This window comes from Plectrocnemia conspersa, unplaced genomic scaffold (assembly GCF_051122295.1).
Source record: "Plectrocnemia conspersa isolate PC_06_02 unplaced genomic scaffold, ASM5112229v1 ptg000002l, whole genome shotgun sequence".
Classification (NCBI taxonomy): domain Eukaryota; kingdom Metazoa; phylum Arthropoda; class Insecta; order Trichoptera; family Polycentropodidae; genus Plectrocnemia; species Plectrocnemia conspersa.
The window spans coordinates 8,484,766-8,512,639 of NW_028277166.1; the positions used below are offsets into that span (position 1 = coordinate 8,484,766).

The following is a 27,874-nucleotide window of genomic DNA, read 5'->3' on the forward strand; positions in this document are numbered from 1 at the left end:
ATTTATTTAATTTCACATTAATTATTTTTAAATCTATATTAATGACCTTCTGAAATATATTTATTATGTATAGTTTCGATAATTCTTAGAAATTACTTACAATAGAATTTCTAATCTAACTTATTTTTTAAAATAAATTAATTAATTAAAATTAGCAAAGCTGCAAACCTTTTTTTATGATAATTAATTTTTTTAAATTGAGAGGCTTTGTAATTAATTATACTCCATATATAAATCATAATTATTTTATATATAATTACTTTTGTAAAATAGTGTAGATTAATCAGTATTTAGCAATTTCCTAATTCAGAAATTATTGTCTACTAGTGCCATCTCTTTATAATTTTTATACCTATTATTTCTTATATAATTTAAATGATTAATAACACGCATATTTATAAAAAAAAATATAAATTATTTTTGAAATATATATTATATACCTATAACTATAGAATGTAGTAATACTCGATAAAAAATTCCAATTATAAAAGTTGTTAAACAATAAGTTTCATTCCTAGTTGACAAACAACGGCTTTGTTCTCGCAGCGCAAAAATCTGTTTTAAACTTTGAACTTTGTCGATGAAAGATTTAGTTTTAAAACTATCCTACCTTAACTTATAATATCTGTTTTGTCACTTCACACTTAAAAACAAAAAAAAAAACTGTTTAAATAAACTAAAATAAATATATTTCTTTAAATAAATATAACAACAAAAATCTACTTATCACTAAATATTTCATACATTATCTGAAAAACGAATACTTCTTTGATTATTGCTCACTGTTTTTACTTCATCAACATTTATCGCATCCTCTGATATAATAAGCAATTTATTTTTTTCAGCTTCTAATATCTCAACTTTCTCAGAAGCACAATTACAATGAATTTCCATTTCAACAACATCTACTGTATTAGCATCTAGAGAATCTTGTGTAACTTCTGTTAAAATATTCTTTGATTTGACTGGCGGTTGACAGCAAATATCAATATCGATACCCATTTCTTCACCATCTTGCAACGTCTGTGGAAGATGTTGATTTAATGTTTCGGGCAATAGAAGACTAGTGACTCCGCCAGTTACTAATAATACACCCATGATTAACAGCGGTAACACCATCATATCGGCACCCTAAAAAGAGATAATATAATAAACATAGTAATTCAATTATTTTATTGATATTAAGCTATAAATCGTACCAGGTAATTCACTAATGGGATGAAAATGGGTCCTAACATTCCAACGACAGAACTGATGCTCATTCCGAGTCCACGAACAACAGTCGGATATAGTTCTGAAGCCATCAAAGGTAAGACTACAAACGAAGAAGATATTCCCATCTTTCCAACACAGTATAATGCCAACATTATTACTGTATCTATAAGAAATGAATATACTATATTTGATATTCCATAAAATTATTATTTTCATAGTTATTATACGTACCGTTTTGTACCAAAAATGTTGCTAAACAAGCTGTACCTCCAACGACCATACTTAAACACAACGTCCATCGTCTTCCAAGTCGTTCCATAGATGGCCACAAAAATAAATAGGTCGGCAATTCCACAGCTCCAGCCAAAAAGAAGTTTAAAAACTCATCACCACCAAGCAAAGGAGCATAATACGACAATCCAACATAAACGCTGGTATTAGTGAACCATATGAAGGTTATAATCAAAGTCTTCTTCCGTAAATTTGGTGTTCTAAACAGATCTCTAACACCATATCTATGATCGTTGTATTTATTCATATCCTTTTTAGCACGGTCGTCTTCATACTTGCGTTTCAAATGTACCATATAGTTAGCAGGTAATGTTTTTCCATTGATTCTAAAATAATGAATAATTCAAACATATATTGTATTAATAGTATTATGTTTTATAGTTATATTTATAACATCAAGCGAACTGCCTTTTTATTTCAGGCGACCATAATTTCCAATTCCCCTTATCTTCTCTATGATAACAAATAAGTCACAGTGATATAAATTCACTTGAGATATAAATGCTTCTCTCGTGGGTAAGAAAGTAAAAATAATTTAACAAACCTTGCCATGAGTTTCAATATACGCTCAGCATCGTCAAATCTTCCTCTGGCTAATAACCATCTAGGACTCTCAGGCATGAGCCACCAGTAAAAAAAGAAACATATAAAAGGAAGAGTGGTTGCAAGAGCAAGATTTCTCCAATCACGTATTAAATACACAACTGTAGCCAACAATACTAAACCCAATGAATAAGCAATGTTTGATACTACAGTACACAACGTTCTTTGACTTGGACCTACCAATTCAATTGCTGCAATACAAAAATCAACATTTAGAAAATCTTTACATATAACATAAAACCTAATATTATATTCACCTAATACATACGGTGTAGCTAGAATTGCAGGCACAGTGAATCCGACACCGATTCTAAAAATAAGCCAAGTTGTATAGTTCTGAGCAAAGGCTGTAGCAACACCGAAGATGCATTCAATTAATAGATAAATGAAAAACGAAGGTCTTCTTCCCAAACTATCTTGAAGATATCCGAATATATAATTTCCTATAATACCACCGACGCCGAACATAACCAATCCGAGTGTTCCATAAAAATCTTTATGGCACACAAGATTCCACTGAAAAAATAATAGTAATTGCATATCTTTCATACACTTTAATGATTTATCTGTACCTCTGTTATGACGGTATTAATGTATAAAGATTTGTCATAGACCCATCCATTTTTACACTCGGTGATAATTTTGTCACTTGGTATTATCTCTTTGATGTCTTGAATTCCTCTATATTCTGATATGTTCATGTAGTTCAAGTCATACATTTCACATTGCGAGTATTGTAGCTCGCCATCACGAAAAACAGGAGGGATACTGAAATATTTCATCTAGAAGTTAATTTATAAAGTGAGATTGAAGTGCTGTATAGATTAGTTAGCGGAATATGCAATGTATTACTTTTAAGCTAAGTTTTGAAAATATGTATTAAAATAATAGATTCATTATAACAATATATTATAGAAGGTATATTGCTGTCATATTTTTTTAGCTATCAATTTTTTTTCTTATTTTAGGAAAATAAATTGGATGCACGGTATTTTACACTATCAAACACAGTCCAATTCTTAATAACATATTTTATTTAAGTCTCAGTTTTACCTGATGTTTTTTGCATAATTAGCAAACTCTTCATTGTCCCACTTTTGCAATTCAGGTACTTTGCACCAATGATCCGGCTTCGCAGCCATAAACAACTGCGAGTAGGCATGAAAACTGCACGGAAGCACGGCCGGCAGAAGCACCAGATAAATAACCAGCTTTTGATACTTTCCAAAATCCCCGACGTCGTTCAATATTGTATCGAAGTCCATTGCGATTGTTCACCATCTGTCCGTGTGCTCACCGCTCATCACTCCACGTTTGACTAAATCACCGATCGGCACAAACTGAAAAGAAGAGCACTTACTGCCGTCAATGTGTTGAATTGATTATTATTGAAATGAGCGTACTAATTCAATTAAAGCACCCTAGATTAATTAATTGACTTTGTCATTTCGAATTGACATGTAAGGCAATTCAGTAAGTACCGTAATCAGGAAACGAAATTATCAACTTAAGCTCAGTCAGCCATCCAGAGCAGAATAAACAATGTGATGTACGTCCTGATGTCTTAAGTTGTTCTGGATTTAGATTAAGTATTTTAAAATATAGTATATCAACAAAGTTAGTACCATAATTTATATTTAAAATTATTTCTTGAATATATAGTAATTTGTAAATGAATAAAGTAAAAGTCTGTTAAGCGATTTCCAGCTTTAAAAAATTAAATATTGTCGAATAAAGGAGCCAGATAAGCAAATTGAGCTTTATAAGCATATTTTCAAAGAATTTCACGATTATTTATTTATCATTCATACACCGTTTGTTCTAGACCAGTGATTCCCAAAGTGGTCTATATCGACCCCCAGGGGTCTACCTCAGCGAAAAAAAATTTGGGGGTCCATGAAATAAAAATGGGGGTCCACTGAAGTGGATCTCAACAACCACTGATAGTACCTATCTACTTACATTACAATCTTATAAAATAAAGACATATACATTATTTATAAAAGTACCTATGAAGTAAAAAATTTATTATATATGTTTATAAAATTGTGTAAGTTGTAGGATGTAGGCATTCGCTTTGTGGTCGCAATACATTTTGAACTTCTAAAAACCTGCACATAATGATATACTACCGTGATTCTCAAAGTGGTCTATATCGACCCCTAGGGCTCGACGACGACCTGCAAGGGGTCCATGTCAGTGAAAAATAAAATTGGGGATCCATGAGATGTAAATGTGGGTGACTTTATTTTTGGCTTTCAATGAATGGAATAATCCACATACACAGATAGTAGAAATCTTTCAAAGTGAGTAGAACGATACCAGCTGTCAAAAACACATTTGAAGTTGATGAATTTGCAAAAAATCAATATCAAGCAAGCAGGGGGTCTACCCAAAACCGAAAAACATTGCAAGTGGTCTACGAGACAAAAAAGTTTAGGGACCTCTGTTCTAGACAAACAGATGTGGATAAATTTATACTATGATTCAACCATTTATATGTTTTCAATAATAGACAGCAAAAGTACTATTTTTGCTAAATCATATTAGAGCTTATTGAAATAATAAGTATCAGAGCTTATTAAAATAATAATAACTATATTCAGGGCTGCCTTATTTGTGAGCAGATTGTAATAACTATGATAAAAAAAAGCATAGTTCATACAATCTAGAGCTTATTCTAACCCTAGTTGATATATTTTTCAGCTCGCTTAGAGATTTTGCTTTTATCACTTCTATGATAGCAACACGATGTATTTCAAAATCCCATGTATCTGCAGTATCAGGAAGTTGTATGCACTACCTGTTTAATTTATGGTGGCTGCGTAATCACAACAGGATCGTTTTTAAGCAAAATTTGAGGTTGTGCGTAATAGTGGTGCAAGCCCCAAAAGTTGTTGCCCACAATTCTGGTCGTATTGCTACACGCAAACGACGTAAAACTGTAATGATATGTTTATTATTTGTAAGTCTTAGTGGTAAGAATTTGCAGTAAGCTACTTCTCTATAATCAAAGAAAACAGCAACGAGAACCTTGACATTCCATCAAACTTGACGTGCCTTTTTGTTTTGTTCTCCAGCGTGCTTTCTTTAACCATGATTCTGGCCCGTCAGCGACATCGTCTAATAATTAACAGAATTTTTTATATAATGCTGTTTCTGATGAAAAATAAAGGTTTTGACACATATTATATTTTTTATCTTCGTTTAAGCAGTGTCTTTGCAAAAAGCTTTCTCACACATTTGTACGACTTCACTGTGATTTATTCAATTTTTATCTGAAAATGTAATGCAAATTCTCTGTCCAGATTGTTTTAAAATAAAGAAATCGCCGAGTGTGACAAAATGCACCGTAAATACGTGGCCAAACACAAACTATGCGTAGCGCACGAAATACAAAAATAATTGTAATTTTGTATTACACTTCTTATTAATATAATGTGACTGGAAAATTGTTGGTCCAATAATGTTTTAACCTTATTCTGTCTTATTGTTATGACAAAAAAAATATAAAACATACTTTTTTAAACAATTTACCAAATATATAAAATAACTATCGTTACACAGCTTATTTTTTGAAATGATAAATAATTTTGAGAAATGATGGTTTCTATAAGTATTTTAATACAGTAAACAGTTTTTTATAATTTGTAGTGAGAAACAGAATTAAAATAGGCTAAAAGTATTTATTTACTCTAGTTCATCAAACAGTAATACATTATAAAGTATTATACATTTGTTCGATATTACCCCAAACACAATTAAATACAAAAATTAATAATAAATATGCAATAAAATAATATGTACATTTTTATCATGTTATAAATATAACTAATACGCATATTTAAATATTCTAAGCAATATTACGAATCAAAAAGTTTTTCCATCTGGCAACAACTATTATATTGAGGTTAAGTCTGGCGTCAAGTGTCAAAATGGTGTTACTTCGTCCACTAAATCCTATAAGCTGTGTGTATTTTAATACACTAATCTTATTTAATTTTTACTATTGTTTTATATTTAATCATTACTTTATAGTTTGGCATATAAATCTAAATTAATGTTCATTTTGCGGTTATGTTTTCCAAAAATAATTTATTGCAAGAAAAACACCGAATAAACCTAAAGTAGTGTACCTATTTTAGCCTTTTACTTATTCTTATCTTTTTTTTAATCTTATTTCAGTCATTCAGAGATGTTATTCGTACAAAAGGTCTGGCATACCTAAGCGTTGGCGATTAGAACAAGGATTACCTGCTAATAAGACTTCTGCCGGTCCATTGACAGATTTGGCTGATTATACATTTTTAGATGGAAGACCTACGCCTTTGGGGGTAATTATTAATAATAATAAAAAATATTTTTATTGATTTTGTGATAATTAATGCAATATTTTAAAATATAGTGCAATCAAGTGAAACGTGCGATGGTACAGAGGAATTATATATCAAGAATTGTAACGTTGAATAAAGAAATCGAATTTGCTAAACAGAGATTTATTGATACAAAGCAAGCGGAAGAGGACAAAAAGGCGAAAATCATCAGCGGGCGATTGAAGCCGAAAGGACAATTAGTATTTAAAAATTCATCTTAGAAATTAAATCTCATGTTATAGCTTAGATTTAAATATTGTTAAAAATGAATAAAATTGAAAGTTTGTGAATCAAAAAGGTAGTTTAGATTATTTAACCGTCAAGAATTTCTAAAGAATTAATTACAATGACAATACATTCATGATTAACTTACAAGTTTATTTAACCCTTTGAACGCGTTATCAAAAATCATATTTTATTGTTTGTTTTTTTTGAAAAATGCAAATTTTACCTTGATACTGTGTTTAAATGTTCTGATTTTTTAATTTTTATTCATTAAAAATGATATTTAATGTTTATTCACAAAAAAAAGTTTTTTCTTGAAAAGCATTTTTTTTACTGATTTTTGCGTAAAGAGATAAAAAAATCAATTGGGCGACTATAGTCGCTTTCCGCGTTCAAAGGGTTAAGCTGTAGTAAGCTCTTTTCGGTAAAAATAGTCATCTCGAAAATTTTTGTTCATTTGGAGATGCAGGAGCTTAAAAAAGGTCGTTTTGGAAATTTTCTTTATTTAGGGATGCAATAGTAGCTAATAATTAGAATCACCTTGGACATTTTTGTTCGCGAAGACAAAAGAGGACAAAATATTTGAAGAGAACAATCTTTCTCAAAGGTGGATGTCTGGTCACCTTATGTTTAATAACTAATTGCATCGCTTTTTAAACACACCTCCAAAATGCATTCACGCCTTAAGTGAAAACTGTCCAAGTGGCTACTTTTGCGATAGTTAATCATAGAATTCGAAGCACAATGGTAATATACATATTGTCTGGCGCGCGTCTTCTCATACAAAGGGTTATTTTTCTGCTACTGAGATCTCTTTTCTGCTGTGTGATATGTGTTCAAGTGGTCATTATGGTGACCTCTAAATTGTGACTTATAGCACAGATGGCTGAAAACCGCCACACTATTAAAATAAAATAATATAAACACATATCCTGCCACAGTATATTTTGATAAAAGACCTACTGCGCCAATTAACAAATTTAATTGTATACTATTTAAGTATAATAATTTTTTTTTATGCAAAGTTTTTTTTACATGTATTTAAATCGGGCAAATAATCCAATGACGCATGTCTAATTTTATTACCAAATATATAAAATTATTTTGAAATATTTATATACACTGGAATGAATTACCTTTAAAATTTAAAAATAATTAAAGCCTGCAAATAGCGATTGCAAAATATACATTTTTAAAGAAAAAATTTCTTACTTATTTTTTAATTGAGTTTGTACAAACACATCTCATTGCTTATAGATGGTAAAATATAATGGCGATCATCTGTATGCTATAAAATGTTAATGTGATCAATTGATGCGGCAGTAAATTGCTAGTGATTAATTGCTGGCGGTGAATTATGGTCGATAAATTTTAAGAAAATAAATTATTTTGAAACAACACAAATGACGAATCCTGTCCACGCCCAGGAACATAAACATTATCATTGTTTAGATATAAACCAATAAGATCGATTCCAAAATGTAATTGGTTTAAAATAATCCTTATACAATTGGCAATGTACATAAGAATGATTGTTTTCAATTTTAGCTAATACTCCATTGTAACTGATACGTGTATTCCAGGGGCGGGCGGTGAAATTTTTTGTTTCTCGATCGCTCGCATGTTAAGTGACGACAGTGAATGAGTCACTCACTCTCGTCACTTAACATGCGAGCGATCGAGAGGGAAAGTATCTCACAGCCCGCGCCTGGTGTATACTATTCTGAGATAATTTCGATTATAAGTGATTCGTATTCAAAAAATTTGATAACATGGTTTCCGTAGTATATTTGTGGTTGCATATCCTAATTTCGATACATAAAACAGGTTTGTAATTTTTCCATCTTTTCGTCTATCAACCAATTTATTTTTTTCGAAAATATTATTTTTAGTTTTATCATCAATAAAAATGGCACGAGATAATGTCTTTGGGAAATTTTTCTGAATATGAAGATGACGATTCACTTACTTGATTCAAATATTATTCATTAAAGGCAACTATTACTGGAAGAAAATGGTGAATTTTATACAGAAACAACTGATATTGATAGTAGTGTCATCTAAATCCTGTGGGGGACACAGCTAACGTGCAACCATTTGTGAGTTTATCCAGAGTTAAATATAAAATTTCAGACACGCCTCATACAAGTCTTTTGGATCAAGTTAGAATCTCCATCGCCATATAATACTTACATACATTTAAATTTATTTGTGTGATCGAATAGTTCTTTTCTGCATCTAACTGGCTGAATAAGTCACATCATTCGGCTTACAAACCCGAAATCACTATTTGTATTTCCTAAATGTAAATATTTTGAACTAATTAGAACCTTTCTTCATAATATCGTCGTTATATCTTTATTTTAAGTCTAAAATCAGCGAAAACTTCTTTGGTTTTAAGTTCCTGTACCTATTTTTGTAAAACATAATTTCTAATTCAAGCCATATTATATACTCGAACAATCTTCTGAATACCTGTAATTATTTTTCCTATTATTTTTAGCATCCATACATCTATGGGCTGTATCTTTTTAACACTAGAGTCATATACGTTATTCACATCTTCATATTATGATAAATCATTTTCAGTATCTTAAATATATTGATCATCATTATAATATAATTTTATATTTATAAAAAAATATTTATTCTTTTTAACATAGAGGACATTCAAAAGTGCTAAATGCAATCCATGATTATGTGCTAGATGGAGACAGTTTTAACTTCACACATAACATATACTATATCATTTTCAATCAAAAGACCAAAGCTCGTTATATTTAATATTTGGTTATTATTATTTTATGCACTTGCAAGAATATATCAGAGTACATATAATATTTATTGTATCTCTATATTTAACATACATTTTAGTTTAGTTTATGTAATTAAATTCTGCAGTTTGCCTGAAAGAAAACTATACATGCTTACAATCATTGCCTATTTTTTTTGGCATTGACGAGTCATTTTCTTTATCGAAGGATCCTTATTCCGGACTCGTGACATATTTTCTCTGGATTTTTACACACTACAAATAAATATATACAAATATTTAACGTAATTATTTATTTATACAAGTTATACTGAATACAAGAATGGCTATGATTATTTAAAATTATTCTCAACAACTAACAGTTCTCGTTTATCATTGAACTACACTTATTATTGTCGTTCCAATATTAAGAACAAGTCATCATATCATACAAATATCGAGTTATTATTATGAAACAAGGAACAAGAAATGCATACAAATGTTATAATATCCACAAAACGTACATTTATAGACAGAATTTTTTTAAACAATATACATACGCATTTTGCTACAAATGCTATGCAATATATATATGTATGTTTTTTAATATCACAAACTTTTTAAATATTCATAATAATCATTGGACCGAACTTGTACAGGTTAAATGTGTTTTTACACAGGGAAATACATGATATATAGATGATATTATTCAGTCATATAATAAAATAGAAACATTGAATTTGGCATATTGAGTTTAACAAACGTCAAAAATACAGTCCTCCTTAAGCAAATCCATTGAGTGATATGATAATGAAAATTTTATAATATTGTATGAAGCATAAACATTTACAAAAAAAATATTTAAAAAGGCACGTATTAAATCTAACTATTTGAAAATATTCAGCTCGTGTTACACTGTAAATAATAGTAAAATCATTGGGCTAATTAAAGTATATTTTACTAAATTTTGGACCCATGAATTAAATAGAAAACAAGATGAATATGTTTCAATGTATGACGAGAAGCTCACAAGTCTTATAAATAATTTGTAGCCAAAATAAAATTCATATTTTTATTTATAATATATACGTATATAGGGGGGCACACAAAGGTTTATAATTATATATATATATATATATTTTTATAATATTTTCATATATATTTATATAACACACATATATTATACAGGATTATAGATACATTTAATGATATTAATCAAATCCTGTTTATAAATATTTTATAATATAAATCCTCACACTAATGCGTCCCGTTTCCATTGCATATAATGCAAGTTATAATCTAAACCTTAACTATTTATATATTTATGTGTCGTTAGATATCAAACTTGAATTTTATCAATTTTAATGTTAATACGCTTTCTAAATAAATAACTTTATGAACAAGTTATTCGAGCTTATCTTTTTAAACATCTCAACTTATATTGCTCTCTAGTAAAACTATTCATATGCAAAATGGCTCTTAATATTGTACCACACAATAGTTTTTTTTAATTAGTTCTGCAAGTGCACGAATTTCTTTGAAAAAATTAGTGAGCCTGACCTAGTTAGAGTCTGTGACGGAACTTTGATATTTCATACTGCATACTCATATTTTAGTGGATGGCTATTATATTGCGGTTATGCCGATACTTTATGCTTTAGAAATTAAACTCTAATATAAATTCAGTAAGAAACATACATTTTTAATAAACGAAAATGTTGATTTATAATATTAGGCCGCATTGCAAAAATTATGTAATTTCACACAAGAACTGTTTAAATCTGTAAAGAAAATGCTAAAATAAGTTTGCGCAACAAGAATATTTTTTTCCTTTATTTTTTTATGTATTTTTTAAACAGCTATAGAGAAAAAGTTTTTATATATTTTTTCCATGAAACGTTAAATAAAAAAAATAAAATGTGTTGATGTTCTGCTTTAGTCGAATCATTACGAATCATTACTTGCCCAACTTTGATATCTAACTACACACATATTTTTTAAATAAAAACGTTTATGTACATTTACAAACATGTAATGAATGACTAGTAACGTTAAACGATTGATAAAATTTCATATTATGGCCTAGTATCAATACAACATAATATTATGTACATACGTTTTTTTAAAGTATACAAGTAAAACCAAATGAAACACATAACATTATATGTAAAATATACATAAAAGACTACCTTATTTTAGAGTACATGTAAATTTTCACAATTCTTAAACTTCGAATCCTCTTTGCCGAAGATCCATGTTAGCATTTGCCGAGCCTTCATACTAGCCCTAACTACCCCTCTAGATTTATACCACTGTGCTGGTGAACCTTCCCTTGATCCCAAAGAGGCTGCGTATTCCAGCTTGAGGCGTATCTGATTCAATATTCCGACTAGAAGCTCGTCAACATTGTGGTTGATTCCGACGGATATTTCGATGAACTTAGCACGGTAGGTACATGCTAGACACTTTCCGTCTGAAAAAGTAAGATTAAATGATTAGATAATTATATGTGAGTGAATAAAAAAACTACGGGGTCGATAAAAAATTTCAATACAGTTATTTTTTAAGATTGCACATTACTTATTAAATTAAACTATTTTGCCTAAGATTGTCCAAAAACTTACTTCTTATAAAGAACTTCAATGTCAAGTTTTTTCCAAATTTTACTTAACGAACATACGACTAAGAATATATGCAAAAGAAAATAATAGCATAAGGGATGCAATCGCGACTCTCAGTAAACTTTTGCCAGGTCGGAAATATTTTTGGCTCGGCACGCCAGGAAGCAAAATTTAAATTCATTTTTTTTACTGTTTTTCACTATAGTTTTAAAATATTTTTGTTAAGAATCGCAGCAAAAGCTAATTTCACAAGCCGTTTAGTATTAGAATACTGAATTTAAGCCAAGGGCGGCAAGAAATCTCAATAGAACATTACCATGACTGAGCCATCGAACGGCTGTATTAAACCATGTAAGAGTATTTGCCTTCTGATAGTCATGGAACTGACAACGGTTAAGTTCACCGCTGACACAACTGGTTCAATAACACATGATAGATTGATATATTTCCTACAAAATACCTGTTAATGAATAATACAATAAATAATCTTTTAGATCATTTGTTGATACATTTATAACTTTCTTTTACAAATCAATGTAGTGTAAACCAGTAACTTACTTAGTAACCAACTGTTTGCATAAGTCTAAAAATTGTTACTATTTATATTATAACCCTTTAGTTATGCAAAATATTTGCTGTTTCGCAAAGTGCACTTATTATAATTTTATATGGCGCGCCTCGGCAAAACCTTGATTTAGCAAAGGTGCCGAGGGTCGAAAAAATTTGGAAGCCACGAGTGGAACCAAAGAAATTACTTGTTTTGCTATTAAATTGGCTATTGATGTTACTCACAATGTGCTCAGCACTTCCAGTAACTATTCTTACCGAAAAGGTAATAGATTTAAATACATCTATTTTTCCGGGACACTATTTTTCTTCGGCTGCAATAATCATACACGACTTTATTTATTTACTATCGGTGCATACCTTTATTTCATTAGCAAATAAAGAAGCTACTCGTGAACTGATTTTAGTTTCAGCCTCGTTTTATTGTGAAAAAAATCCGTTTTAAACTTTTCTGCAAATTGTGAATATCGTGTCGAGTGCTTAGTCGACATATAATATATTGTATATTGTTCTGGCTTTGACAATGACAATACGAATATCCATGGGCAGTGGCGTAGCTATGGGGGGGCGGAGGGGGCGGGCCGCCCCGGGCGGCACTCGCTTGGGGGCGGCATATTCGCGATGGAATCGTCTAGTTTGGTTCTAAACCCTGAATAAACTAAAATTTATGTAAATCTACGAATAGCAAGAGCTTAACAATAATCAATTTATTATTTCAAGAAATGCTAATTTTATGACCCTGCAGAAAAATGTACGAGGGGGGGGGGGCAATTTTAAGGATTGACCCGGGCGGCACATACCCTAGCTACGCCACTGTCCATGGGTAATAAAATATCGCATAAAGCGTTATTCGGGGCACTGAAGAGGCTATCGAATGTCACAGCGAAATGCAAAGCAATAGGAGTACCACATACGGTCATATCTCGCAACTCCTTAATAAAAATAAGTAAATGGTTAAATAGTTTAATTATCAAATATTTTTTTAAGTTCTAAATAAATTATACAGAAAGTCATTTCAGTAAGTATAGAGCATATTTATTAGGTTTATGCATTCGAAAAGTGTTGAAAAAGTACTTGAAATATTGAATTGATTGCTTGAAAGATACTATAACCTTTTTGAATGATAAGGAAAAGAGGCTGTTACCTTGTGTCGATACGGTTCTACTTCTTGCCATATCTATTTTATTAGCTACTAAGAGAGCTGGTCGCGTTCTTAATAATTCAGCATCCGTCAGCCGAGAAAGTTCCTGTTCAGCTCTTTGGAAGGAGGCCTTGTCGACTACTGAATATATGATGACGAAAGCATCTGGTGGATCTGATCGGTCGATTTCTTCCTGAAATAAAAAAATATCTATTATAGTAAAATATCTTAAGATAATTGGGATTAGTAAAATAATAATATCTTCCTAATCCATATTTTTATTTTTCTTGTATAACAATTTCAGAGGTAAGTCGAAAGTAATTTATACAGCGAAACGATCACCGCACGTTTATTATTATGTGTTTGCTCATTTCTGGCGAATTAGATGATTCATTTTTAGTTGGAACAGCTAAACATTTGACTTTAAACTTCTCGCTGATAATCTGTATTTACAGTAAAGTTAAATGTAAAAATAAAGGTCTATAGGAAGAGTCATTATACATCTTGACTTAACTTTATAATTAAGACCCAAGAGAAATCTTAAAGCCAAGCCCTAATTTTGCAGATGGGATTTGTAACACGTCAGACTAAAAAAAACTATATTCAAATTAATTATTTTAAAAGCATTACTTAATTAAATTAAATTATGTTCATTTCAACCGTGAGCTGGCTTCTAAAAGCGTCAGTCTAATTTAACCGTGAAATAAATTTACATTTAACTTTATTTTATTTTCTGCTGAAACGCAGCATATTAATAATATTTTAAATCTCAGATTTCAAGCGAAACTTACAGAGGAAATACTATGTTAACGAGAGACAGCCAAGATTTATAATACACCCAGTGCATTCAAAGGAGAGAACGTCGTCTATTCATAACATCATTCTCGGAAGCAAGTCTCGCATCTTCTGAATTTCTTATTTGTCTTAAACGAAGTATGAAAAAGTACATAAATACAAGCACGGCAAACATACATGTTTCATTTTATCTTTATATATATTATATATAGGCATCTTTTTTTACGTCAAATTCGCAACGTGAAAAATGCACGCTCCTTTCACGGATGTCAGTTTAACTTCGCGTGTTTTTCTTACTTCTTCGCTCCATGCGAAGGTATCAAAATGTATATTGTATTACGTAGTTACCGTTGTATAAAAATAAATATATAGATGTATATATCTGTACATAAATAATATTTAATATAAATTATTTTAGATATTAAGATTACATTTATTGTCCGTTGTCTTATTCTAGTAAATTATATTTGTGATATTATATTATCTTTATGTGAAATAAAAAGCGTAGTAAAAATATGTTATTATAAAGACTAAACATTCCCTTAATTATATATTTCGAAGAAAACATGTGACCCAATTATTATTATGTTGCTCAAAAATAAAATAATATAAGATCATATGTTTTATTATAGTATTTTTATTTTTTACATATTGCGCTCTACGTGATATCTCAAAATACTTTAGCTTTCTTTCGCCTAATAGCTATGATTTTATCGTGCGGACCTGCCGTATCCCCACCATGTACATTGGTCAGGATAAGAAAATCATAGCTATTAGGCTCGCGGGTATCGCGATTCTGTGATTATTTGATAAAAATGTCCCATTGTATGGTACACACGAGAACTTTTAAAACGCGTTCAATCATAATAAATCGAGATGAAATTAAATAAGATAAAATTTAAAATGTTGAATATAAAAAGAGCTATCGGATATGTAGAATTGTAATTGAGAGTTACAGCGCAGCTTAGCGTCAATCAATACACGAATAAATAAAATATTAAAATAATAATTTAAGCCGCAAAGTGAGCAATTTTGGAATAATATTAAAATAAATGTACCCATTAAATTCTATTGAGACGTCTTTGGGTAAATTCGCTGAGATGATATTTCACCTTCAACCAATCGACCTTTCTTTTATTATTCGTATTAAGGAATGCCATATTTCTATTACTTATTCGTGTCATGCTAGCACGTGTCAAATGCTTTTTCTATGTCTGACATTAATCAGGCGCATATCTGCAATAGTCGAACCAAAAAAAATATTTACTCTACTATATTAAATTTTATTCAATATCCAATCTTTTTAAGCATTTTTAAATATCAAAACATATAGAAAAGTATTATTTTTATGATTAATGCTAATAATAATTACAAAAAGTAGTAGAGAAAGCGATTCATTGAATAATAATTATTTGTACTTAAATTCTGTGAATCAGATAATAGGATTATTTTTTTGTTATTTCCTAAATTAAACCGTCTCAGTAAGCGAACGAAGCTCAACATGTTTTTCAGATTAATGTTTATGCTACCATTTTATTTACTATCATTAATAATACATATTTAAGCAAAATTTCGTTTATAATAAAGAAAATGTTTACACATAACTTTTTCTGCATAATCATGAAACGAAAAGTCTGTAATAAAATTTGCATAAAATCAACCCTTTTTAACATAAAAAAATCTTGATGTTGCTACTCAATTTTAATACCTTCACTCGCAAAAAGTAAATCAAACATTCATACCAGGTTAACTAGACACGAATAATAGATAAGTCTAGATTTGCATTGTTAAACAGACCGTATACTAATGGTGGGGTCAAAATTCTAGGTGTCCTTCTGACCTCAAATGTTTCAAATTCTTTTTATATATAATATGTGTATATATACACTTAAATCCATTACGTTGACGCTGCTTTTTTATACACATTTTTCGGATAGTGGAATAGCCTGTAGAAAATTTAGGACCTTAAATTACCGCAGGTCTTGAAAAACAGTGATTAAATAGATTTGTAACCGCCCGTTTTGTGCTTAAGGGCTCTTTTAAGTGGGCTTTCGTTGCCCTTGCGCGCTTTCAATTAGACTTCCGCTCGGAAAAGGCAAAACAAAAATTGATCGAAACACCGTAAAATATAAACTTAGACCCCGGAACGGACCCACTCCAGAACTTCTTCGGACTGAAATGTTGTTAATGTTAAAAGGTAAAGTTTGACAATAAAAAATAATGTGTATTACCATAATTAAATATTCCTTTGAACTTTTCCTTTGAATATAAACCAAGACAAATAAAAAGTAATAGCAGTTAATAACCGAAGCCTAAATGGTCGGTGCTACTAATTAATATATATTTGTAAGTCATGATCACATGTAAGTGCCAAGTGAATTTTATATATATTATTAATTATTTTCCATCAGTTTTCTATCGCAATATAATATGAAATAATATTTGTATTGTAAGAACTGTACCCCTTCATGTAAAATGCACAACCCTTCATCGCTTACGTAAACTACATGAATAAATTGTATAGCCTTACAAAAATTATAATCCGTGAACATTTAACGTACTTAAATTGATCGATATTCAAATTAGAAACGCGTTTAACCTTAATCAATCTGACTGATTACGTATAGCTTTTTCGATTGACATAAGTGGTTAAGTCGGCACCAATGCGGATCTGTGGAATTGACAGGTACAAACGGGTGGGAATTAATCAATTAATTTCAATAAGGAAGGGAAGATGCGCTTCGAATACATATTTATTTACAAAAAAATAAAGTAAATATAAATTTGATTATGCTGTTATATAAAATATAAAATTTAATAAAAATCTATGAATTTATTGATTTACACAATCAAGAATGTATTCAGCTAAAATGTAATATTTGGTATAGAATTTTTCTTTATATAGAATTTTTCTATATATTTGATATATATATATATAAATATACTATAGATAATTTTTATATTTTTTATTTTAATGCAATATTAAAAAAAAACAGTTTGTATTTGCTCGTAATCTAGTATAGAAATATTATAAATAAAATAATTTATTTGATTGTGATTGTAAACTCTTATTAAAAAAATATTATAATACTAAATACCGTTAGTAGTAGTACCTGAATTTTTTCCAATTGTGACTGTGTTAAATATACATATGAACATATACATAAGTATATTATAAATTATATTAATTTATATACAATGAGATTAGTTTATTTCTATATTTGTTATATACACGCTGTGCACGCGTGTTAATAAAGGCTTCATAAAATATTAGATTATAGCACAATCCAACAAACAATTTCGGCAGTGTGACATTTATTAGAAAAGATTTTATATGTACACATTTCAGTTTGATTGATTTCGATCATATTTTTCCGATTGATATGTGTTTTTCCTTGTTTGTTAAACCAATACTTAAATTACATAAAATTTTCTGAATACACAAATTGTTTACAGAGAAACATGTGGATACAGAATTACATCATTAATAAATACATACGTTTTAAATACTTTGAATTATTAAAAATGTAAAAAAATACTTAATTGTTTTTATATAAAAATTTGCTAAAAGAAACTAATAAGTTATTTTTAAAAAAAAATAAATAAATCTGGTGTGTAGAATTTTACTGCGCTTTTTATTTTCTAAATTCATATTATTCATAATTAATTTAATTTATGGTTAAATTTTAATAATTATTAAATAATATAGATAAAATTCTGAAAAAAAGTTTTATAAGTTTAAATACTAAACTCTCAGGTACGGTGTTTTTCAAGACCTACATTGCTACATATTCATCAATATATGACAGATAATTCTCAACAAGATTATAATTTATTATAATAATGTTTCATGGTATTGACACACTAAAGCAGTAAATTTTAAGTCACATGGTTATCACAAACAACGTTATATCGTTGTTTAGCAGCCAAAAGGCTAATACTATTCAGGTATACTATGAGAAATTCCGTTTTGATTCGAAAACGCAAGCGCCAGTAATTAGGTGGAACATAAAAACTAAGTTCTAATACAATCTTGCAAATATTCGCTACCAGCAACCTAAAGAAGTGCTACACGTCGATGCGGCTTTAAGGAACCATATCCCAATATACCTTGTAGGAAGTTTATGAAAATAAAATAGATAATATTTATATTCCCCCGAACACTAAACATGAAAATTGTTATAAACTAGTAACGTGTAGAATATATACTTATGTTTGTAAAATTATTTATATTATTGAAATAACGTATTAAAAAAGTTTTTCAAGAATCTTTGGATTGTGAAAAATAAATAAACACTAACGGAAACTAGTGCTTTCTCAAGTACATAAAGAAATCATATCCCAGCATATACCCATATTGAATTTTGTGAAAAATAAAAATGGATAATATTTATATAAAAAGTGTAATTTGCATTATTTGACAAAAAACTGTCACCTACTGCACAGTAGGTCATTATACAAGGTACACAGTGCCCTCAAGCTGTTCATCTTTGAGGCTTTATATGTTTTTTATTTTCTAATGGAATTTGTAGTCCTCTTGAAATAATAATTCCAAATCATTTACCACTACTGTGCAATGAAACGCATTATTATCTGTCTTACAATTAAATTTAAGTGGTGTTTTTGCTGTAAAATATGTCAAATTAAATTTGTATAAGATCTTTAAAAATATTTTAAGGTCGTCAGCAAAAAGTAGGAATTTGGAATTACGAAATAATATATAAATATCATTAATAAGCAGAAGAAAAATTATTGAATCAATATTTTAAAACGCAACGATCTTACAATGCAAATATTTTGATGAGAAAGCAGTGAAAAATAAATATACAGTCACACATCTTCGTAATTGGCCGTCGCAGCTAAATTGTTTGAGCAAGTTTCCTATGTCAGACTAGCATATATAAGTGCAAACATCTACACTTTATCAAGAAACCAAACTTGAGACACAGGAAAGTTTGTAGAGCTACACTGACCATCGACAAATACTGATAAGCTTAAGAAAGCAGCCGCTTCTCTCTTAATGTCATCCCTGGTATAGCTACGACATTCAAAATGTATAGTTCAACGTGTTCTTCGGAGACGACTGGATTCTTAAGCGTTGATATAGATATAGTATAGAACATTAAGTATTAACAATAATCACCCAAACTGTACATGCACTAAAAAAAATGTTGAACAATATCAATACTTTATAATTAAATAAATTTTCTTTATGTAAATATTAAGCATTCTGACACTAAGGTCAAGATAACCGTAGATATTATTTTCACGACAACGACGAGTGCGTGCCGCCCTTTGTCTTTGTCGTCGTCGTCTATAGCTAAAAATATTATTTTTATTATATAATATAACAAAATATAATATAAATACATCAGACATATCAAATAAATATATATACTAAGTGGTGCAACAATTGAAATGTTGTATACAACCCATTATCCACACTATCTCAAGGGTATTACGAGAGTTGCTTTTGAAAGATATAGCATATGAGAGAATAAGCTGACAGTGTTTACAAAGGAATAAAAAAATATTGTTTAATTATTAAGCTACTGGAGAAATGTATGACGGTAAAGCTACATATTTTATAAAATATACTAATCCGTTCGTAACCAGCTTAACCTATATTATGAAAAAATGTTTTTCTTTTATAAAATAATATATGTTAGTGATTTAGATCTAGAGGAAAACAAACAACTGAAATATTTCGCTCGCGTGCGAAAATTCACATCGTCATGACGAAAACATAAACGAGTGTTTTTGCGAAGTGTTAAAAGTTAGAAAGCCACGCTTGTATGAGAAAAGTTTTCATCAGACCGCTTGTTGAACTTATTGACGAAAGATGCCAAAGGTTCTCAAACACTTTTTCAAGCGTGAAAATAGTCGTTAGCGGGTCTTAAATGTTGATACGATCAATGGAGCAGATACAGTAAATATTCTTGGCAAGCTCCGATGGAAAGTTTTAGATAGGTTTGGTTTGCGTTACAGTTTGTTATTTCTAAAATATAAAACTTGTATGGGGTAATTTAACATAATGATTAATAAACAAATCCAATATGAAACTTTTTTGCTACAATAGAATAGCTGTTAAAAGTTCTTTATAAGCTCTAAAAAATCTGGATTTATATTAAATAAACATTAGAAAATTATAATTTTATTTACTTTAAATAAATTATGAGGTATAGTGTTAAATTTTAACGTAAAACCGTAAACATCTCTTCATGAAAATTTACACTATAGTGACAATGTTCAAAACGTGATTTCTCTTCGATCTTTGGTATCAATTAGTGAACACAATTTTTATTTATTAACTGTTTGCCTTTGGATAAATGCGCCGCTGTTGGAACGCAAACGCAGCATAGAAAATATAAATTTAACGTTACATTTACTAACACGTAAATATGTATCAAATAAAAAGGTTCCGTGTACATGTGTAAAATAATATATAGTAAAGAAGAACAACATGAAAAGTTACTGAAACGTTTAATAATTTATTTTATCTTATATCTTTCACTGACACGATTTTACTTTAATGTACCTACGTGTTTTTATTTTCTCAGAATAACGTGTTCTTAGAATCACGAGATTAAATGAATATCAAATTTGAGTTCTGAAAAAAACTCATTTCGCAATGTATAGCCGATTTAATGGTTTCGCAAATTATTTACACTCGCTGAAACTCAGCAAACAACCAATAATGAATATTTAGAATTACCATCATAATAAATGCTATATAGCATATTTGATAAAAATATAATCGTAATCATCATTAATTGTAATTAAAATAAATTTATATTTTGAGGCTCTCTGAAAAATACTATATCATACATATATTTTTTAATTTAGGAAAATATACAAATATTTTATAATTTTTTATTTCAATATTAAATACCTAATATTGCATTTTTTTAAGTAATATTTAATAATAATATATCAACGAAGCACCTTTTCAAGTTGCTAATGGGTGGTGTTGACAATCTGTCAATGCTCAGCGACTTTGAGCTGTGAGTAGAGTCTCCAATTACTCGAACCATCAATTACTCGAGTATCGAATAATAAAATTTTAAAATACTCGAGTACTCGAGTACTTTCGAGTATTTACCAAATGTACCAAAATAGCTATTATTAAAATTCGTGCACATATAAATAAATAAATAAAATACTTAGTATGTTAATTTTTACAATTATCTTAACTTCACGAACATACTTTTTAAAAACAATAATGCAAAAAGTGTCTCGAATTTAATATTACTTCTACCCTTTGGTTTTATTATTCCCGTTATGGAAAAAACCCTTTCCGTTGCTGTTGATGTTGGTCTTATTGTCATTAACGCGTTGGATAAGGCTTCTTATTTATATCTGTTCGCTTTTTATAGATATACAATTTTTTGAACTCTCTTTTTATGTTCTCTTCTTTAATTCCCTTCTCTACTTTTCTCTTATTTCCTTCGACTATTGACAAAATAGCATTTTGTAATTCTTCTTGAATAGATTTTTTTTCTTAACAATATACAATATTCTACTCCTTCTGATTAATGCGAAGAATTTAAATTTATATCCTTCGAAGATGTATTTGGGTGAATCCCTTTCACTCTAAAGCTAAACGGTTCGCAAAGAACTGACTTTACTTTAAATGCCTTTAAAACACACAATTGTTTTGATTTATATCTTAAGCTGAGGGATCAGTATAAACAATTTACAACACTTTACGCTACAACTGCATAGTCATAAAACCTAAAAAAAATTTTTGTTGATATTTCATATTGTTCATTGCCATAAATTAGATAAGGCGGGACTGTCGAACAAAAAACACAAAAGAAATTTCTCCGTCGTACCCACTAACATAGCCGACGACCGGAACTATGCAACTATGGAACTATGAAAAAATTATACCTGATAGTAACCGCTCTAACTCGGGACTTCCGGCATAAACGCTAAATAAAAGCAAGACGTTAACCTTTACCGGACCGAGTTAAAGTTATTTTTGTTTCTGAAATATTTAAAAAAAATTTAATTTCGAGTATTAATCGAGTAATTTTCAAAATACTCGATTATCAAGTACTTGAAAAATAGACAAAAATACTCGAGTATCGAGTACTCGATTACTCGAATTGGAGACTCTAGCTGTGAGTTTTAGAGTGCCACGGAGAGTCGCGATTGCGTCTTTTATTCTTGTTTATCGCGGCCAGAGAACGTTCCTCATGCACAAGCCATCCAGCTTCTCAACGATCTTATTAAACACAAAGATGTTTTTGGTGGGTGATAGCTATGAGGAAATGGAAAAATGATTTTTTTTAATATTTATTGATAAAATTATTGTTTATATATCGACCAAATTTGTCAAATCAGATTTAAAGTTAAAAAAAACATATGTTTTAAATTAATAATTATCTTATTTTTTCAATATTATATTCAAACCTAATCAATGTTAAACTGATATATTTGGGGTACAAAATTTACATTAATAACATATTCTCTATCTTATTTTTAATGTGTGTTTAAGTATCATCATGAAAATGTTGTACTTTCGTAGCTTAAAACATTCAAGCAGTGGGACATTTAATAATCTAGTACACTCAAGTTCGTGCTGCGACACGAACAATGCTGTAATCATAACTCAAGGTAGATAAAGAATTCTTAAGTGGCACTTTTAAGACTTTATATAGTACACAGGTACACATAATATCCGGATTTTGAAATAAAATAAAAACACATAAATATAATACGTGCGACGACTATTTTTAAAACGTTCGGTAAATTTCGCTCACGTTCATAATAAAAGCTCTCGAGAGCTTCCGTTCGCCGCTTTCTCACCGCGAATTAAATCGAAAAAATTTCAAGAAAATATCCAATGTCAATACCGACATACTTTTGCAGACGTGAAGGGGAATCTTCCCTCTAGGGACAACAATGCAATTTATTGATCGAAGGAAAACGATAGAGAATGATACCCTCACTGCCCATTTGCATTTGGTTTAAAAAGGCTGTATTACATCATTTAGTATTAAAAATTGTCGATTTCTTTTGAACAATATGATTGGTGATTAAATAAATCCTGTAAAGTTTCAGAACACGTAGCACGTCTGTATCGAATTCTTTTTTAATTAAACAATATTATGTAAATATTTTACAAAAGTTCTATTTATATATACATGTTCGCATTGATTAAAATATGCCGTTATCTGTTTTTATATATATTAGTATATATTATATTAAATATGGTTTTAAATTTTAACAGTGGTCATTTGTGTTTTTTTTTTGCTTTATTAAGATGTCTGTTTAAGATATTGATTATGACAAATTGTAATCAGTAGTGTGCAAATTGATGCTTGCATATTTTTGTAGTTCATTGGTAAAAAACACAATCTGGTATATTTATGAATATAAAAGTTCAATTTAACGGTTATTAAAAGTAGTCAATGTCTACATTTAACAAATGGTTGTTCCGCTAGTGATGGCTTCGTTAAGATAGACATCAAATATACTGCGCAAAATCGACAGGTCGAAAGGTCAGCAGGTCGGTGCGTCGTATATTGTCGTCAGCAGGCTGGAGATCGAAGATTCGTGCTGGCTCTTTGCTGCACCTATATCGAATTAGTAATAGCCATAGAGTAATGAAACTGGTTAAAGGAATATCTGAGGCAAAACTGTCAGTCGTGACGTGCTCTCAAATAATCAGATGTTGTAACGATCTGCCATCTAGGCTCTAGATCCGAGCCTTTTATACCCATATACAATGTTACACAAAAATTACATTTTTTTATACCACAATAATAATTTGTACCTTCAAAAGATCATATCAGTATATTTTTTATAAGAATCACTTAGGCTAAAATTTATTTATATTACTAATATATTTGATCTTTAATTCTAAATGTTTATATTTAGATATTAAATAATTGTATAATATACCAACAATTAAGCAAAAACACGTGTAAATATAATATAAAATGTGAGCAATTATGGATGGCAATTCTCACATAGACAAAATATTACATCCAAAACGATAGAGGAGAAGAGTTTCCTATGAAATAAATTCCTTATTATGTATGAATATATGACTTAAACTATATATAAGACGTTTATATAAACGGACTTTACTTGAAGATGGATGTTGAAATCAAATAAATTATATAATGATTAATATTGATGGAAATCATATATATGTAAATTAAATATAAAAACTTTTCCAGGTGCAGATTGCGACTCGGACTACAATCTACTTAAGTTGAAACTCAAAAAAAATTTGAAGCAAACATTACCTTAATTGACCCCGCATAAAATCAAAAAGTTTTGTAAGCTTATTAGATATAAGGTGTCTTGGTTTGAAATAAATCTAGAAAAGGACGCAAAGACATTAAAAATATATAATTGTAAATATATAATTGTCATTTGTCACAGAGAGATTGTCGAAAAAACGTAGAAACTGCCTAAAAACATGAATCAACTTAAACAATCAGGTATGTGAAGTTATGCGAATCTTTACAGATAAGTTCAGAGAAATTGAAAATCATTCTTAACATGGAAAAGAAATTGAAATTGTAATTTTTTTGAACTACCATAACTATTTACAATTTTTTTCAAGATCGACAAAGCGTTAGCAAATTTTCCAGTTTATGAGTTGTAAATTAACAGTGAAATCATTGATACATTTTTGGCGGAAAAGCAATAAAACGCCGTTGGTGCTTTGAAGATTGAAAGATAAATTTAGAAGCGTAGCTAGGGTATGTACCGCCCAGAGTGATCCTTAAAATTGCCGCCCCCCCCCCCATACATTTTTTGTAGGGTCATTTAAATCAGCATTTCTTAAAATAATAAATTGGTTATTATTAAGCTCTTGTTATTCGTCGATTTATATATGTTTCATTATTCAGAGTTAAGAACCATACTAGACGATCCCATCGCGAATATGCCGCCCCCAAGCAAGTGCCGCCTGGGGCGGCCCGCCCCAACCGCCCCCCCCCCCCCATAGCTACGCCACTGTATATATTCTGTTCGTTTCAAATTTAACAACTGAAAACATGAATTAAATGAACAAAAACAGCCGTTGAAATTTGTAACATATTGTAACATAAAGTCAGTCTATATGAGAAATAATGTAACACAAACACTTGCTAGTTGAATTATACGTTTATCAAAAATCTTTACGGCATATAATTCATATTAAACTTATTCGTTCATTTCGAAGAAAATATTACACAAACATGTTTTTAAATCTACTAATCAAAACACGCTTATACATAACTTTTGAGAAATATTTGGAGTTTACTCTGAATTTTCTGTCTTATAAAATGAATATTAATATAGCCTCTTAAAATATTCAAAATATTTATATTTTCCAGTCTTCCATTTTCTTATATAGATATATGACCGAATTTTGCTTGTTTGGGAATCATCTTGTTATATTTTTACTTTAGAACCCGCAGTCTTATCGCGTATACCCAATTTTCTCTATCCGACGGAAAATTTTTGGCGTTGGAAATATCCAGACCGCATTTAGGTCGGCCGATCGAGCCTTCGTGTAATCCCCTTATACACAAAATACCACGGAGCGTAGGAACAAAGGGAAACCGTCGTTTGTGACGTCATTCCGGCCAGGCTGGCCAAGGGACGTGTCAGTATGTTAAACTTTCCGCGGGACACCATAGAACACCGCCGCGAAAGCCTTAATTCCGGAATGCATCCGTAAACCATTGTATGCCAGTAAGGCATTGTTTATGTGATGGCACTTTGGAGTACATTCACATATGCAAATGGACATCTTGCTATGCCGTTTTTGACGGAACAATGGTGGTATTGTGGTATCACAAAAGGAGGTATTCTCATAACGAGCGAGTATTTCAATATTGCAGCTCGATACTTTCTTTAGAATTTTCCATTGAAAAGAAACGGTTGAATAAAAAAATGTTTTATCATAACTACAGCATGATCTAAAAAATATGGATATCTTGCTAAATATGTTATTAATAATGAAAGATCTATATATGTGTGGGTGTTAAATTATTTTATATTCATTTTTTAATGCTTCAATAATTGTTATTTATTCATTTTATAATCAATATTTTCTGATTTTAAATATGTGCTTTAGTAATGGTTGTTAAACACTTCAACTAATATTATGTTATCATTAATAGAAATCAAAACAAGTATTAATCCTATATACACAAAACACATAAAATAGGTTAATATAGGGTAAAAAGTTAGACCTCACAACATTATAGTTCAATTTATAGCAACAACAGAGCTATATGTATGTATCAGAAACATTTTGAATGATCAGATGATGCAAAATTAGGTAAATATTTCAACAAAATCTAACAGGAGAAAGCTTGATATAGAATATCGAAAAACCAAAATAAATATTTATAAATTACCACGAACACTACTTTGTGAAAAACTACATAAATTCCTGTTTTACAATTATAATTATGTTCATATACTAAACATGTGTCAATAAGCAGAATTCGTTTTTGTAAGTCAAGTATAATATGCAAAAATTAATTCATATTTAGCTGTTTCATGTGCTCTTACAAACCAGAATGTGTGGAATAAACATGGGTTTCGTCCGCGTCGTTCCATGGTCACTAACCTCTTGCGCCTTTCAAAGTATGTGACAAAATCCACTAATTCTAAAATTCTGGTCAATTTATGTTTATGCTTAGACCGAAATTTAAAAAGCATTTGACATAGTTTGTTATGAGCTACTTCTACAGAATTTAACTTTGTTTCGAGCTAAAAAAAGGCAACCCGTCATATGTTATCCATTGCAATTGAGTATTTTGCTCAAATTAGTGACCGGTATTGTAATGTAATTTTCACGCATAAAATTGAATGTGTGAGATAAATTTACAGGTATCAATCTTTATCGTTTTAGTAACGTGACTAAATAAACAGTCGAGGGTTAGTTAATTTAGACCGTTTACATGAACTGGTTCGCACCCATATCACTTATTCAATTTGACACACCTTTCATACATTCAAACGTAAGCATTTGTCTATACGATGATCATAAGTGGCAGAGTCAGGCTTTTAGTCGAAATGTGTTCAGGTTTGGATCAATTTAATGTACGCGTTTACCTTTTGGAGTATCCAATCACGGTATGAATTATTAAAACGTAAAAATATTTTTATATGCCCTTCTTTCGTTATGTGAATTTGTTAATATTATATGAAATCTAAAATCAGATTCATATTTTTATTTATTTTATAATATTTATAGAATCTATTTAAATTTAGATACAATCGTTTTTGTAAAGAAAATGTGTAGAATGGTTTATATTCTGTATCTAAA

The 27,874-nt window shown here is 29.8% G+C and overlaps 3 protein-coding genes across 3 annotated transcripts in view; 1 reads left to right on the forward strand and 2 right to left on the reverse strand.

The window, feature by feature from the left end:
• Positions 1 to 674: 674 nt before the first annotated feature.
• Positions 675 to 3,434, reverse strand: LOC148237539 (beta-alanine transporter-like). Its single transcript, XM_088205497.1, has 7 exons — positions 3,163 to 3,434; positions 2,682 to 2,877; positions 2,367 to 2,625; positions 2,051 to 2,300; positions 1,447 to 1,832; positions 1,200 to 1,378; positions 675 to 1,131 (listed from the first exon to the last, which is right to left on the reverse strand). Exons 1-7 carry the CDS (start codon positions 3,372 to 3,374, stop codon positions 739 to 741), a joined length of 1,875 nt encoding a protein of 624 aa, XP_088061623.1. The 5' UTR covers positions 3,375 to 3,434; the 3' UTR covers positions 675 to 738.
• A 2,558-nt stretch (positions 3,435 to 5,992) lies between these two features.
• Positions 5,993 to 6,779, forward strand: mRpL52 (mitochondrial ribosomal protein L52). Its single transcript, XM_088205670.1, has 3 exons — positions 5,993 to 6,078; positions 6,295 to 6,443; positions 6,515 to 6,779. The coding sequence occupies exons 1-3, from the start codon at positions 6,045 to 6,047 to the stop codon at positions 6,701 to 6,703; spliced, it is 372 nt and encodes a 123-aa protein (XP_088061796.1). The 5' UTR covers positions 5,993 to 6,044; the 3' UTR covers positions 6,704 to 6,779.
• Positions 6,780 to 11,514: 4,735 nt separating this feature from the next.
• Rgk3 (Rad, Gem/Kir family member 3) overlaps positions 11,515 to 27,874 on the reverse strand; it is a 95,548-nt gene continuing 79,188 nt past the window's right edge. Inside the window, exons 4-5 of the mRNA XM_088206092.1 lie at positions 13,792 to 13,981; positions 11,515 to 11,932 (exon numbers count right to left, since the gene is read on the reverse strand). Of these exons, the coding sequence (XP_088062218.1) occupies positions 11,655 to 11,932; positions 13,792 to 13,981 (468 nt within the window). The 3' untranslated portion in view covers positions 11,515 to 11,654. The remainder of the gene's footprint in view (positions 11,933 to 13,791; positions 13,982 to 27,874) is intronic.

Bases quoted from the DNA above. Each gene is read 5' to 3' on its own strand.
- LOC148237539 (XM_088205497.1), bottom strand. From the start codon at position 3,374: ATGGACTTCGATACAATATTGAACGACGTCGGGGATTTTGGAAAGTAT. The intron at 2,626-2,681 runs GTACAGATAAAT...TTATTTTTTCAG, and splicing joins TTAATACCGTCATAACAGAG to TGGAATCTTGTGTGCCATAA. The intron at 1,379-1,446 runs GTACGTATAATA...CATTTCTTATAG, and splicing joins AACATTTTTGGTACAAAACG to ATACAGTAATAATGTTGGCA.
- mRpL52 (XM_088205670.1), top strand. From the start codon at position 6,045: ATGGTGTTACTTCGTCCACTAAATCCTATAAGCT. The intron at 6,079-6,294 runs GTGTGTATTTTA...ATCTTATTTCAG, and splicing joins TCCACTAAATCCTATAAGCT to TCATTCAGAGATGTTATTCG. The intron at 6,444-6,514 runs GTAATTATTAAT...TTTAAAATATAG, and splicing joins GAAGACCTACGCCTTTGGGG to TGCAATCAAGTGAAACGTGC.